A 13,115-nucleotide genomic window follows, 5' to 3' on the forward strand; every position below is an offset into this window, starting at 1 on the left:
AAATGCTTTTTAAGATCCTAGAGTACAAAATATAAATTCCTGCAACTGGTCTTAAAATTGTGATCAGGATCTTATCAATTCACGGCAACCCACCTTTTTGTACAATAAAATACATACATACATTGACTGCTAATTATTTTCTACTTTAATGCAGTGCAATTATAAAATAATCATGCTCCTACGTGCCAGCAGAGGCCGCTGTTGTCAGTGCAGAAGAACAACCTTTTAGGGAATATGAAATAACACATTTTATTCCTGTATACAATCATCCAATTTCAATTACAAAGCATCAATGTACATTGTATACAAAAAATACAACTCTGGCTTCACAGTTTTTACAATATATTGCAGTCTGCGCGACAAATATAGACAGGATATGTATTTTGATAATGAACACAATGAATGGTTTGGTCTTTAAAATATGAGTAAATAATTTTTTCACACTCATATTGATGTTTGGGTGTGACACGTGCAGTCCAGCCAGCCCCCATCCTGTCTGGGCTCAAACCCACATCCACAGATCCCGGCTAAATGAGAGCTGAGCAGCACTATGGAACAAGCTAAAAGCCTGAGCCTTCAATTCGTTGTCCATGTTACGGTGTCTGGAGGTGAGGTTTACCAACACACTTTCACACAAGCCACATGAGCTGGCAACTCATACATGATCAGGTTCAAACCAATGGAGACCTCCTCCTGGATGTCCAAATTACAGTACATGAATCGTTAAAATCAAAGTAAGACCAATTATGGAAAAGTAAGATATCATCTAAAACCATAAAGAACAACCTAGGAGCATCTACCGGACTTCTGATATTAAAAACCCTAAAAGCCACTGAAACAATTGCAAAGCCAACACACAGTTAAACATTGTTATAAAATATGCTGATTCATAAAATGATTATCGCCATACAAAAGCATTTCAAATTTAAATAGAATTGAGCTGAAAATAAAGAATTTTGGGTTCTTTTAAGACACACAAAGATGACGAAGAAGAAAGAACCCCGAGTGTAGCATACTGATCTTTGTTCATGTGTTAGTAAGCGTTGTTTCTCATTGCGGCTTTGACACCAACTTCTTCATTACTTCAAAGAAACCAACACATGGCCCGGCTTTGGCTCTGTAAACCTGTGAGATAAGGAGATAAGCGCCACTTGTGAGACACACATCATCTGTGTTTGTGTGTGTGTGTGAGTTTATATACCTGTAGTGTGCTTTGGTGAGGTAGTTTATAACGGCAGGGCGGATGCGGGCCACGCCCCCCTGGCTGTGGTTGCCTCTTCCTGTGATGACAGAGAGCTGCGGTCTACACAGACCTTGTTCGCAGTCTGCATTGAAACATGTCATGAGAAGACGTTTTAAGAAAAGAGCAGCCATGGCAAATACATGCATGTGTAAGAACATGCTTCAATGCTAATCTTCCCTCTGTGTTATGTATATGTATGTTTTATTAATGCACTGCATGAGTCCAACTGTGTTCTTAATGTATATTCTTATCATAGAATGTCTGTCCTTGTTAACATCCTATTAGCAAGTTAAGAAAATGGCAACCACAATTGGAAATCAGCGATGTTATGTCACACATCTATGATGTCATCGGCAGTTAAGGTTGTTACTGTTCTCAAAGACACAATGTGGCAGCGAGATCAACCACCACAACTGTTTTCCAATTAGTTACTTCTTTAGTTCAATAGAGTTTATCACCGTCTTTGTGAAAACGCTGGCACTTGCAACTTTTTTTTGGCCTTATTTTGGGTGTTTGGGGAGAATATTGAATTCAAGAAATAATTCATGGCATGGAAGATGGTGATGGTTATCTTGTAGCTACATTGTGTCTTTGGCAAGTCATCAAAAATCTTCAACTAAGGTAACATGTATTTCTATGTATTTCAAAGTGTTTTTTGCATGTAAAACTATAGTTGTAAAACTATAAAAAATTTGGGAGATTTCTGGAATGGATTGATATTATTTCTTATCGGAAAAAACGATCCGATTAACATTTGTTTCAGTTAGAGTTGGACCTTAAGTAAGGAATGATGACATTAACCAAGGTTCCACTGTACCTGTTTTTTTGTCATGGAGGACGCGGCCCAAATGCTCCAAGGCCTCATCCACATGCAGCCCATGGAGGTCCAGGATGTTGTTTGGGAGAAGCGAGGAGTTGACCCTCTCAAAGATCTGAACTGCTGCACGATGGTTGGCCTCACGCATCTTCTGCCCGTGTAAGTGTCCCTAAGGAAGCAGATGAACCAAATACTTTTTTTTGTCACGCACAACACGACAGCACCTATCCTGGTTGCACCTAAGTAGCGCATTCCAAGATTAATCTCAAGATTAATAAGCGCCTTACCTGCAGTGCATAAAATGAAGCCACTTGTTTGCGTCCTTGCCTGTGAGCCTCAGCAGCCTTAGAAAAACACTCAAGCTGCCGATTTCTTTGCAGACTCGCCTCAGCCCTGAAGTCCTCATACTGAGGATCCTCTGTGTCCTGGTAGTTCTGGAAGGGCATGGATAAGTCCGGAATCTTCTGCCTCTGGCAAATTTACAAGAAAATCAGCAGTTCAGTGGCTGAAAAGGTAGGACAAAGAGAACTCTCTACACATCATATAGGAGAATAATTGCCGTAAAATAGGCACCAACAATTGTATGGGTTCATGGGATTTTCATCAGATGAGATGGCAGCAGACAGCTGGGATAGGCTCCAGCATCCACGAACAGTGGATAGAAAATGGATGGATGGACATACTGTAACAGCAGTTGTTCCTAAGTTGTAATACACATATACTATACACACATATATATAGACATATGATATGCATGCATTAATTACACTAAAATGTTAACGTAATTAATTACATAAATTAGGTACCACCATTATTCCCCATCTTTTCCCTTGTATTGCTGGAGGCTGAGGTTAAAAGTGATAAGTTCCATTGTTCTTTTGTGTACCACAAGAGCCATTAAGGGTGTGTCTGAATCTTAATCAATCTTAATTGTTAATCTTACCAAAACATTGGGAGCAATTGTATGCATCCAAGTATTTGATAACAGTCTGGGAAATGCACAAGCAGTTGTGTCTGTTAGTCAGGTTCTCTTACCAGTGACCTAGATGATATGGCAAAAATGTCCATATTGCAAAATGTTGTAAAAAGCCCTCCCCTTCCTGGTCATATTATGCTGCAATGGCCAGGGAACCCAATGGTGTCCCTGTGGTGGCCTGGGTTTGTACCTGTTCCCTCTCTTTGCTGGCAGGTCGGTGGTGGTCAGACTTAGGCAGTTCTGGAGCGACAACGGTCTTGACAGGCTCCTGGTCCAGTAAAGAGTTGAGAAAAAGTTCTGTCTGGCTGAGGCAGTAACTGAAGAAATCATAAACAAGCAGACTAATTAGTCATGTTGACTGGAAGCCTTTCATCGTTTGTTTATGCATTGGCATCGTACTTGTGGTCCCTGAATACTTCCTGGAGAAAGTGTCTATCAATGGTGGGGAAACGGGAGTAAAGCTGCTCCTCTTTCAACATGGACGCTCCATCACGCCTGCCGAGGTCTGCCCTACTCTGTCTCGACTGAAACAAATGTGGCAGTCAGGGGTAAGTCAGTCATGGAGATCAATGCAACTATGCTACCTTCTCTATGTTCTGCATGGCCAGTTCCTCTTTTATGATGTTCCGTAGGGAGACAGGAGGCTGGGAGAAATTCCAGTGGTCCATGACTGGCAGCCCAGCTTGACTGTCTGCATCTTTGTTGCAGAAATACGATGTTGCTTTGCCCATTTGAGGTCCACTCCATGGTGCTGTACCAAATAAAGGGGTTACAAAGGTTGTGGAGATAAGGTGACATTAGCATATAGATCTACCATGAAACATTGTTGGAGTATGACATTTTAGCCATTATTTTCTTACAGTACTCTACAAATTAAACTTGGGATTTACTGAGTAGCCAGTATGCACAGTATATTTATAGCAGTATAGATGTACTATCCACTAATCCTCAAATGCCGGGCAACACAATGAAGTAACATAACCGCATACTGTCTACAGTCAAGCATGGTGGTGGTGGTGTCATGGTCTGGGGCTGCATGTATACTGTCGCCACTCAGGAGCTGCGGTTGATGGAAGCAGTGCATCAGCTCCTTTCTTGGGAAACTAGGCCACAAGGTAGTTTCCAACATGAAAACTACCTCAAACATGCCTTCAAGATGACAAGTGATTTACTGAGGAAGCTAAAAATGATGGTGATGGGAGTGGCCAAGCATGTATCCATACCTGAACTCAGGTATACCTGAACTCGCCTCCTACACCAGTGAGCTGGTGAGTAGAAGAGGATTCCGGTCACAGCCTGTGCACCTCTGGTGAATTCCATGCCCAAGAGGATTAAGGCAGTGCTAGATAACCACGGTGCTCACACAATTTGGACATGTTCACTGAGAGGTTTTAGTCACTTGTACTGTCAGCTATTTCAACGATAATGGCTGTGTGTTGACTCATTTTCAGAAGCGGCAAGTAAATACAGAAGATCCCTGCTTTTCGAGAGGATTACATTCCAAGACCACTAGTGAACGATAAGAAAAAGTAACTGATACAACCCCAAAAAAAGTATATTTTCATCACAGGGCTCGCTCCTGTCACTCCAAACACTCCTGCTAGCATGACATTGACATTTTTCTCAAATTTCAGATCAACATTTGCAATAAAAGTAACTGTTGGAATTACTAGATTAGATTCAGATCCAGAGCCCTTTTTGAAACACTAAGTTTTGAACAAGTAAATTGGAGAGGCTGACCATTTAGCTTGGTAGCTTGCTATGCTAGCAGTGGCAATCTCTTATGTCCCTGCAGGGATCCCGTAGCCGGCGCTATGTGGTGTTGACATTGAATAATAAATAAGAGTGACTTATTTCATATTTACAGGGCTCCAATAGTGTTAAAACCTGTATTTAGAAAGTCATAAACAGATTTGTGCTCCAACTATGAAAATATCCCATCGATTCATGTTGAATTCCTCTTCACAGAAAATCACTTATAGTGGTCGGGTCTGGAAACAGTTATCCGTGATCAACCAGGGACGACTGTACACTTGACTCTAAAGTATCATTTCTATAGTATTGTCCCTTGTATTTTAGTTTGCTTACTAGGCTGTTTGATTGATCTTGATGGGTGTTACGTTTTTTCCATAAGAGTGTCCAACTTACTGTGTTGAAGTAAGTGGCAGGAAATTGTCGCTTGTCTTTGTCGTTCCTGCAAAACACCAGGTTTAACTTGCAAAAATACATCAAGTACTGGTTATTTAAAAAAAAAAATGAAGTTCACCTGAATTGTTTCTTTCCACTTCTGGTGGAGCAGCTTTGCCAGGTTCATGTCCATCTGCACTGCATAGTCTTCAGAAGAGCATGTACCTGAACATTGTATAGGCGTCATACCGAGTCACGTACGTGATTGACGAGCCTAAAGCTATAGCTTGCGTGGTTACCTGGTTCGATCCCCACAGGTCCAAACAGCTCAGTTAGTTGGAGGGCCAGCTCAGTGGGTAGTTTCAGCTCAACACGCTGTATGTTCAGGACATGGCTGCCTGTGTCTTGCACACTATTCCTTTGCTCTTTCTTCTGTTCTTCTACTCTCTCCAACTCTTCCAGCTCAGCCAACAGCAGTCGGTTGACCTCATCCAAACTGGCGATGTCATCTGCAATGACAACACTCCATTCCTCCGTTGTTCCTTTAGGTTCTTTGTCTTCATCGTCTTTCAAAGGAGTTGGGCTTGGATTGTATTTTACTGTGTGTGAAAGTGTATCAAACTGGTTTGTGACTGGAGAAGCTGTGCTTCCAAAACTAGATAAATCAGCACTGGAGGTTCCACCCAACTTGCTGAATGCCTCAAATGCAGATTGTTGAAGAATGTGGGCAATATCAGTCGGCTCTACAGAGGTAAGCTCACCCCCCACTCCGGTTTCTAATGTCTTTTCTAAAGGTGTAGTGGTCTCTTCCACTTTGACCTGAGCGCCACGCTCCTCCAAAACATCCTCATCTCTGAAGAGCTTTTCTCCAGAGTCCAGTAGCAAGTTGGTTGTCCACTCCAAGTCTTGTTGACATTTGTCATATAAGTCTTCCAATGTTTCAAAACCAACTAGTTTAAAATGACGGCTGAGGATGCTCAGGCTCTCGAGGCGACTTTGGGTTGCCCCAAATTCTCTTTCATCCACCTGTGTGCCTTTCTCATACACCACATTGTACGGTACCGGGTTGTGAGTGGATGGGTGAATTGCAACTCCAGCAGACACTGCTGATGCAACCTCTGGCACAAAACGTGAGGCGTCGCCGCATAGGAATGTGATTTTACCTAAGCGGTAAGTAACTGCAGTGCACGGTGGCTTGTCTTGACGATTGAGACGCCAAAGAAGGGCAAAGTCCTGAGGTTCAGTCTGGGTGGGGCAACCTCCATCTGGATAGGGAGGCGAGGAGAGTTGCAGATGGAGGTCGTCTTCAGGTTTGGTGAACAAGTCTGGTGTACGATTGCTATCACGGGTGTCACAGTCAGGACGTGTTATGAGGTGACCATCATCATTTTTCACTGTGGTACTTGGACATTCAAGTGAATTCAGTAAGGGAGCTGGGCAGTTTTGAGTGAAGGTGAGGGCTAGTTTGCACTGTTTCCCTGATCTGCGACCTTGACGCTGCCTTGGCTCTTGGATGTCTCCTGTGAGAACACTGCCATCAGGAGACTGACCGATTGAATGGCCGCTATCAAGCTGCACTGTTACCTCAATGTCTTTCTGCACATTGAACATCTTCATGTCTTCCTCATGCTCAGTGTTATGGATTTCTTTATCTTCTGTATCGCTAGCTGTAGCCCACGGGGTATTTGCGGCAGAATCTGACTCTCTTCCACCAACTGTTGTTTCACTTTTAAGAACCTCCCCATCATCTCTGTAAGAGTCAGCAGCTTTCCAATCCAAGACGCAATCCGGTAAATCACCTTTACTGCTTTTAGCTGTGTTTAAGTTCAGTTCTGTTTCCTCACTCTGAGACCTACAGCCTAAGGCTTCTTCTATCTTGTAAACTGTATCCAACTCCTGTCCATGGCACAGAGAAAGAGGGGATGAACACGAAGAACCCGACTGGCAAGTAACTACACCAGTCTTAATGAGGTCAAGAAGCTTCTGGAACTCTGTGAGATTAGGTCCAGCCTTCCCTTTGTCTGTGTTTTTGTTATCTTCTTTAGACGGCACCGTGACTGCATTTCCATCACCCGCTTCATCCCTTTCTCTCCTCCTGCTCCTCTCCTGCCGTTGCTCTAAGGCCTCTTCAGTCGGCCAGTCCCTGGCAAAATGCAATATCCGAGACTTCTCGCCTTCCTCCCTCCCTGCTGATGCATCCTTCATCCGTCCTTGTTCCATCGCCAAGCCATCTGACTGGTTAATATCTTTTACCAGATCTGCAGAGTCTGCCTCGTGAAAATCACACTTCTTTGTTGGTCTTGGTACCCTTTGTTTAACAGACTCAGAGCAAGGCAGTGGAATTTCATCCCTGCCCTGGTTCATCACTGATTCCACAATACAGTCAGGTATCCTCTGGTTTCCACCTGGATTATGAAGGGCGTCCAGCTCGGAGTCCAGCGCCCCCAAATCCATGTCATCATCTTTGTCTAAATGTTCAGAGTTTTGTTCAGAATGTCCAGTGCAGCTGCCGTCTTCCAACTTTCCCACCTCCGAAAAATGGCCTACAGATGACACATCAGGAAGGGAGGAATAGAGATGGGGACGGGAATTTTTTGTCATCAGTCCAGATTCGCTGACAAGGTCGGGACATTTTGCATCAGGAGTCACACACCTGAGGGAAGTATGAACATGAAATGTGCAGTTAGACCACATGACCCAATCACCCAAATGAGAATATTGCAGTATTTCCCCAATGTTGATTTATCCCCGAAATACACAATACTATAATATTGTTCACAAATCTGTCTAAATGTGTGCGCCATTCATCATTCATTATCTATAGTGAATCCACTGCACAGGTGTGGCATATTAGTATGGATGAGACAGCATGATTGCACAGGTCTTCCTTAGGTTGGCCACAATAAAAGGGCATTGTAAAATGTGCAATTTAACTATAGTGGAGGTGGCCTGGAGGGGTCTGAAAACCAGTCAGTATCTGGTTCCAATCTGCAATCCAAAGTATTGCATTTATATTTTTGTTGAGTGTACATTTGGCAACGCAATGCAGAAGAATAAGCAACATACGGCCTTCCAAATTTCCGTTTCAAAATGGCCTAATTTTGAAGAAAATATGGCGTGGCACTCACTGTATGTTTCTATTCTCTAACAGGAGGCGCTGTTTCCACTCAGGCATGAATGCACCCATAATGGACTTGACTGTCACGAAGCGCTCATATCCATTCAGCATGCGTCGAATGGTTTCCACAGGTACGTGGTGTTTGCTGCGCCTGCAAGTGGCAGTGATACACAAAATAGACAACTCACAGAAATTTAGTGTTGTTGTGATTGCTCTTATCTCACTCACCTTTGTAGCTCTCTGGGCTTGTTCTTCCACCAAGTGTCGGGTTCTCGAAACAGCACTTTATAATTATGTTTCAGTGCCTAACGTGAGAAGCAGCAAAGCATTTTTAAAAAGCAAAATTACACTTAAAGCATACATATATGTACGATAAAAACAGTACTACAAACAAGGTAAGTTCACTGATGATGTTTTAGTTTATCACAGGTATTAGTAAGAGGCTGACTGACCTGGGCCACATAGGGTTTCATCTCCCACCCCTGCATGTTTGTATTATCAATTATGATGGGATTGGCGCCCCTCTCAAAAGCTTCTTTGGCTATTGGGTAAAGGTGAAATAAGACATACATAACAGAATACATTCAGTGTGGGGAAAGCATTTGAGCATCTTTTAGTGCCGCTGTGGTTGAAATGGCTATAAGTTATAGAGTGGACCCAAACAACGTTGAACACAATGGTTTACATGATTACAGTTGTAAAATCATCATCATCATGTTGTAAATCATCGCACATTTTGACATTCTGCATACCATTTTTTAAAAAACATTTAAAAAAGCAACACATACAGTTAGTCACTTAGATGCTCACTGAACTCTGTATCACATGATTTGCTTATTTGATTTTTTATGCATATTTTTACAACGTATAGAGGTTCCACTGTACTTTACTTCTGACACCTGCATCCCTTTTAATTAATCGGAACTAATGCTAGTCTGTTTTTTACCTCGCATGTGATTCCACTCATGAGCTTGCCCAAGAGCAGTGGGGTCAAAGTGATAATGTCCTTGACGAGTGAAGTAGTCATCAGTACTCAGTGCAACTGCCCCTGGGTTATGTTCTACTAAAGCTCTGGAGACAGGTAGTAAAGATGTCAAGGTTAACATACATTCTTAAAATATGAGGATATTATTCATTTCTTACCTAGCCAAAGTGGTTTTGCCAGATCCTGGTGCGCCACGTATCAACACGAGCACCCACCCTTCCAAGCAAAGCCTGCTAGAGCGACTTGGGGGCTGTGCTGCACCAGCCATGGGCCTGGAGGTGGCAATATTAGCAGAAGGTCGAAGAGGGGCTTGACTTCTCCACGGAGAAGGATCCCTATCATGACTTGGCCAGTTCAAAGGTGCAGCAGGTGTGATGAAGCATGGTGGCCTCTGGTTTCCGTGAAAGCTGGGAGTGAAGGCAGGTGAATTAAAGTTCCATGATGTTGCGGTTATCTGAGATCTTCCGATTGTATTTTCAGAATTGATATGTGATGATCCGTTCTTTTTATACATGTGGAACGCAGAGGGACGTTCTGCGGATGCAAGATTCAGAGAGGTTTGTGACCTGTCCACAGGTTGATCTGTTCTTAAATATGGGAAATCCACAACCAACTTCCGGGCCTCAGTGCTGAGCGGGTCCATTGGAGAGCAGGTATCAGACTGCACCAAGTGCCCGGCTGAGCCCCGCCCACACTGATTGAAATGAAGCAGCTCAGGGAAGACCTGCTGTGATTGAGGTAAGGAAAGTGAGATGCCGGCTTCCTGTTGAGCAGTCAGATTTTGGACCTCCTGCTCAACTTCAAAGTCCAACTCTTCTGTCAGCAAGCTGGTGGATAATGGAGAGGTGACTTGCTCTGAGACAGCGTCTGGTGCAGGTTTGGAAACATGACTAGGACTAAGCAGGGCTGCAGCAGTGCGCTCAAATCCAGAAATTGGCAATAAAACAGGGGTTGCAAGTTCAGCAGCAATTGACAATTCCAAGAGGGCGTCCATTGCACTTTCAACTGCAAGACAAAAGGTAAAGATATATTTTTATTTTGATGATGATTCATCTAAGGTAAAATGGAGTTCACAGCTTGAATGGTGCTGTTGATTCTCAACTAGTTTGTGGTCCAAAGAAAAACAACTGAGAAGTTGATGTACAGTACATCCACACAGACCTCTCCTAGCCAACAGCATCATTCAATGGCATCAAAACAGGAATTTCGAACATTCTAAAATTTCCATTACTATAAATAAATTTCTACAACCCAGTCAGTCAAGGAAATGAAGTTAAATAGCCATTCATTGTTTATGTACAGTCATGTGGAAAAAATTCCAACATCCCATGGGGTGTTTGTGCTTTGGCCCGTGTGCTTGTTTGTTCGCATCACTACAATACTGCTGTATGAATGTGCTTTTTATTTCCTGTCTTATTTTGAGTCATCCTAATTATTTCTATTGTGAAGGTGAGGGCTGTCGTGTCGTTAATTACTTGCAAGATGAGGATTGTAACGAATGAAATGACACATCTTTACTAATCGCACTATTTATTTCTATTTTAAGATGTGTCTGTTATCAAAACAACTTGTGAGCAGAAATGTCAAGTTCTTAATGTTATTCTGTTATGCTAGGAGTCCACTGGGCCGGCGCCAGTTTGCGTCAAGGATTATGTGATTGGTGCATAGTGGATCGCTGTGGCGCCGAAAGAATGTTTGCTCGGCATGTTGCAATGTTTCCCTTATTCGGCGCCACAGGAAGCCACTACACGCCAATCACATAATCTTTGGCACGAACTGGCACCAACTGATGCTGGCCCAGTGGACTCCTACCATCATTGGCGCAACTTGGCTCACGCCATTACATTCCAGTGGATTCCAATAGGCGGATTGTTTGCGACATTTGGTTCCACTAGGTGGACACATTGCGCCGATTGCTTGATGCTTGAAGATTTTAAACATTTTGAAATTTTCTTGCCGCCAAACTCAATTTTTTTCACCGTTACGGGCCACAACAAGCCAGTTGGGAGGCAGTTTGAGCCACTGCACGCCACTAGGCACCTTATTGGCGACACTAGGCGCCACAGCAAATTGCATTGGCACGAACTGGCACCGGCCCAATGGACTCTTGGCTACATGGCTACATTGCACGTGCACATGCGCAAGCAACCTTACCCTCTCCTGGTCCACCTCTTCCAAAGGAGGAGTGTAGCACAGATTGGCGAACTCACGCTTACCCAACGTGCCAGGTTTTAGGTGTGGATTAGACTCAAACATGGTGCAATTGACCTAGTGTCCCACCTGTCCACTCTAAGTCCCGCTTGTGCTCATACAAATACATGATTTGGTTTTGTTTTTTTACAGGCAACTGCACAGCCCTCTAAAACTCTCCTAAAGTTAGTGTATTGTGACTGTAAAGTACATTCAGGTTGATAGATCACATGGCACAACTGCAACCACACCATATGAGTAACTGTAAAGTGGCATAAAAAGGTCAAAAGTCAAAGCAATCAAAGCTTCCTGCTACAAACAAACTTGTTCCACAAGATCGGAAGTTAAGCAAACAGACCTTCACAATGCTGATTCAGTATTAGATATTTTAAACCTCGAATAAGTGCACATCAAGGTGCATTGAGTCAACATAGAGGTGTATTCAAGGGTTTTGACTATATGGACGCAATCGTACTTTCATTGAAATGCACTACAGCCATGTGTAAGTCGTTTGAATGCTTGGAATAGTTGTGTTCTTTTTCGTTCGTTTTAGTGCTATTGTTGTCAGCTAAATAAAGTAGTTTCTATTCGAGAGCTATCCAGCTAACACAAGAAAGCATGTTTTAATTTTACAGTACCTTTAAAGTCACACTCAGCCAGCACCATGTGTATAACTTCAGGGTCCAAATGGGAAAACATCTCTCGCATATTTTTGGTGATTTCGGAGCCTGCTTTGCTGTTGGAAAAGTTGGAAGCCATTGCGCCAGCGGAATCCCGAGCGAGGCTTTCCCCCACTAGCTCCCAGTCGGGGACTCTGGCCGGGCTCTGTCCGTTTTTCTTCCTGCGAGGCATGACGCCTTCGAGGTCAATTCGTCACTTGTTAGCAGCTAGGGCTAACTTGAAATGTGGCCACAAATACTGACTAAGTTCACACATTTGTAGGAAGAAAAGGGCGCTTCTGGATGGCAAAACGCTGCTCTCCATGTACCCTAAATAATTAATGTAAATGTGTAATATCAACATCAAGTGAAAGGAACTATCAGAAGAAAACAAAAACAACAGAAAGTCCGCGTCTGGTCGACTCCGGAAGTTGTAGTACTGATTTCAAAGTAAAAGACAACCGCAGACTTGCATATAGTCCAGAAGCACATACATTTTTTTCACTTCCCAAACGTAAATGTTTTCATCAGATCACAACTATAACTTTTTATTTATTAAAAATATATATACATACGTTACATTTTATGAATGTTTACTCAGAATAGCCCATGCAGGAGCCTCGTCAGGAAATGTTGTGTCCCATGAACGCAAATCACATAAGGGCCTCACCTTTTCATATTTTCACCTTTTCATTTCCCCTCCTAACCTTTCCCCCCATACAACTCTCCTTACCCTTAAAAATACAAAACATAAATTATGGAAGTCCTGAGTGGAATGTTTTGGGTGAAGTTAATCAGAGCCTTTCATACACTATGACAGTAAATTATAACAACACTTATTTTGATGAATTGTTGTTTGGTTTCAGCAGGACTATTTTGATATAAAAGAAACTCACATTTATAGGACCTTGGAGACCAAAACGGGTCTCTCTAATAATTTAATATTTGTTTTCATCCTTTTAACTGGCTTCAGTTTTTTGTTCTTTTTAAATTATCTACA

General features: G+C 42.8%; 1 protein-coding gene across 2 annotated transcripts; it reads right to left on the reverse strand.

Annotated features, from left to right (window-relative positions):
• Window positions 1-205: 205 nt before the first annotated feature.
• On the reverse strand, window positions 206-12,543 carry n4bp2 (NEDD4 binding protein 2). Of its 2 annotated transcripts, XM_058088342.2 has the most exons (16): window positions 12,095-12,543; window positions 9,425-10,271; window positions 9,228-9,352; window positions 8,734-8,822; window positions 8,510-8,586; window positions 8,292-8,432; window positions 5,463-7,816; window positions 5,303-5,388; window positions 5,185-5,230; window positions 3,621-3,787; window positions 3,436-3,560; window positions 3,227-3,353; window positions 2,348-2,530; window positions 2,061-2,229; window positions 1,202-1,325; window positions 206-1,125 (listed from the first exon to the last, which is right to left on the reverse strand). In XM_058088342.2, exons 1-16 carry the CDS (start codon window positions 12,306-12,308, stop codon window positions 1,080-1,082), a joined length of 4,920 nt encoding a protein of 1,639 aa, XP_057944325.2. In that variant the 5' UTR covers window positions 12,309-12,543; the 3' UTR covers window positions 206-1,079. The 2 variants fall into 2 exon arrangements, 1 of the variants encoding a protein (XP_057944325.2); XR_009132185.2 differs by lacking the exons at window positions 206-1,125; window positions 1,202-1,325; window positions 2,061-2,229 and having other exon boundaries at window positions 2,389-2,530; window positions 3,096-3,353.
• Window positions 12,544-13,115: the final 572 nt, after the last annotated feature.

The sequence above is a fragment of the Doryrhamphus excisus genome, linkage group LG9 (assembly GCF_037039965.1).
Source record: "Doryrhamphus excisus strain RoL-2023G ecotype Guam linkage group LG9, RoL_Dexc_Guam_v1.1, whole genome shotgun sequence".
Taxonomy (NCBI): domain Eukaryota; kingdom Metazoa; phylum Chordata; class Actinopteri; order Syngnathiformes; family Syngnathidae; genus Doryrhamphus; species Doryrhamphus excisus.

What these genes read in the sequence shown, in the direction of transcription:
- n4bp2 (XM_058088342.2), bottom strand. Translation starts at nt 12,308, where the DNA reads ATGCCTCGCAGGAAGAAAAACGGACAGAGCCCGGCCAGAGTCCCCGAC. An exon ending in GGCAAAACCACTTTGGCTAG is followed by an intron (nt 9,353 to 9,424) that starts GTAAGAAATGAA and finishes ACCTGTCTCCAG; the next exon opens with AGCTTTAGTAGAACATAACC. An exon ending in TTAGAGAATAGAAACATACA is followed by an intron (nt 7,817 to 8,291) that starts GTGAGTGCCACG and finishes TACTTCCCTCAG; the next exon opens with GTGTGTGACTCCTGATGCAA.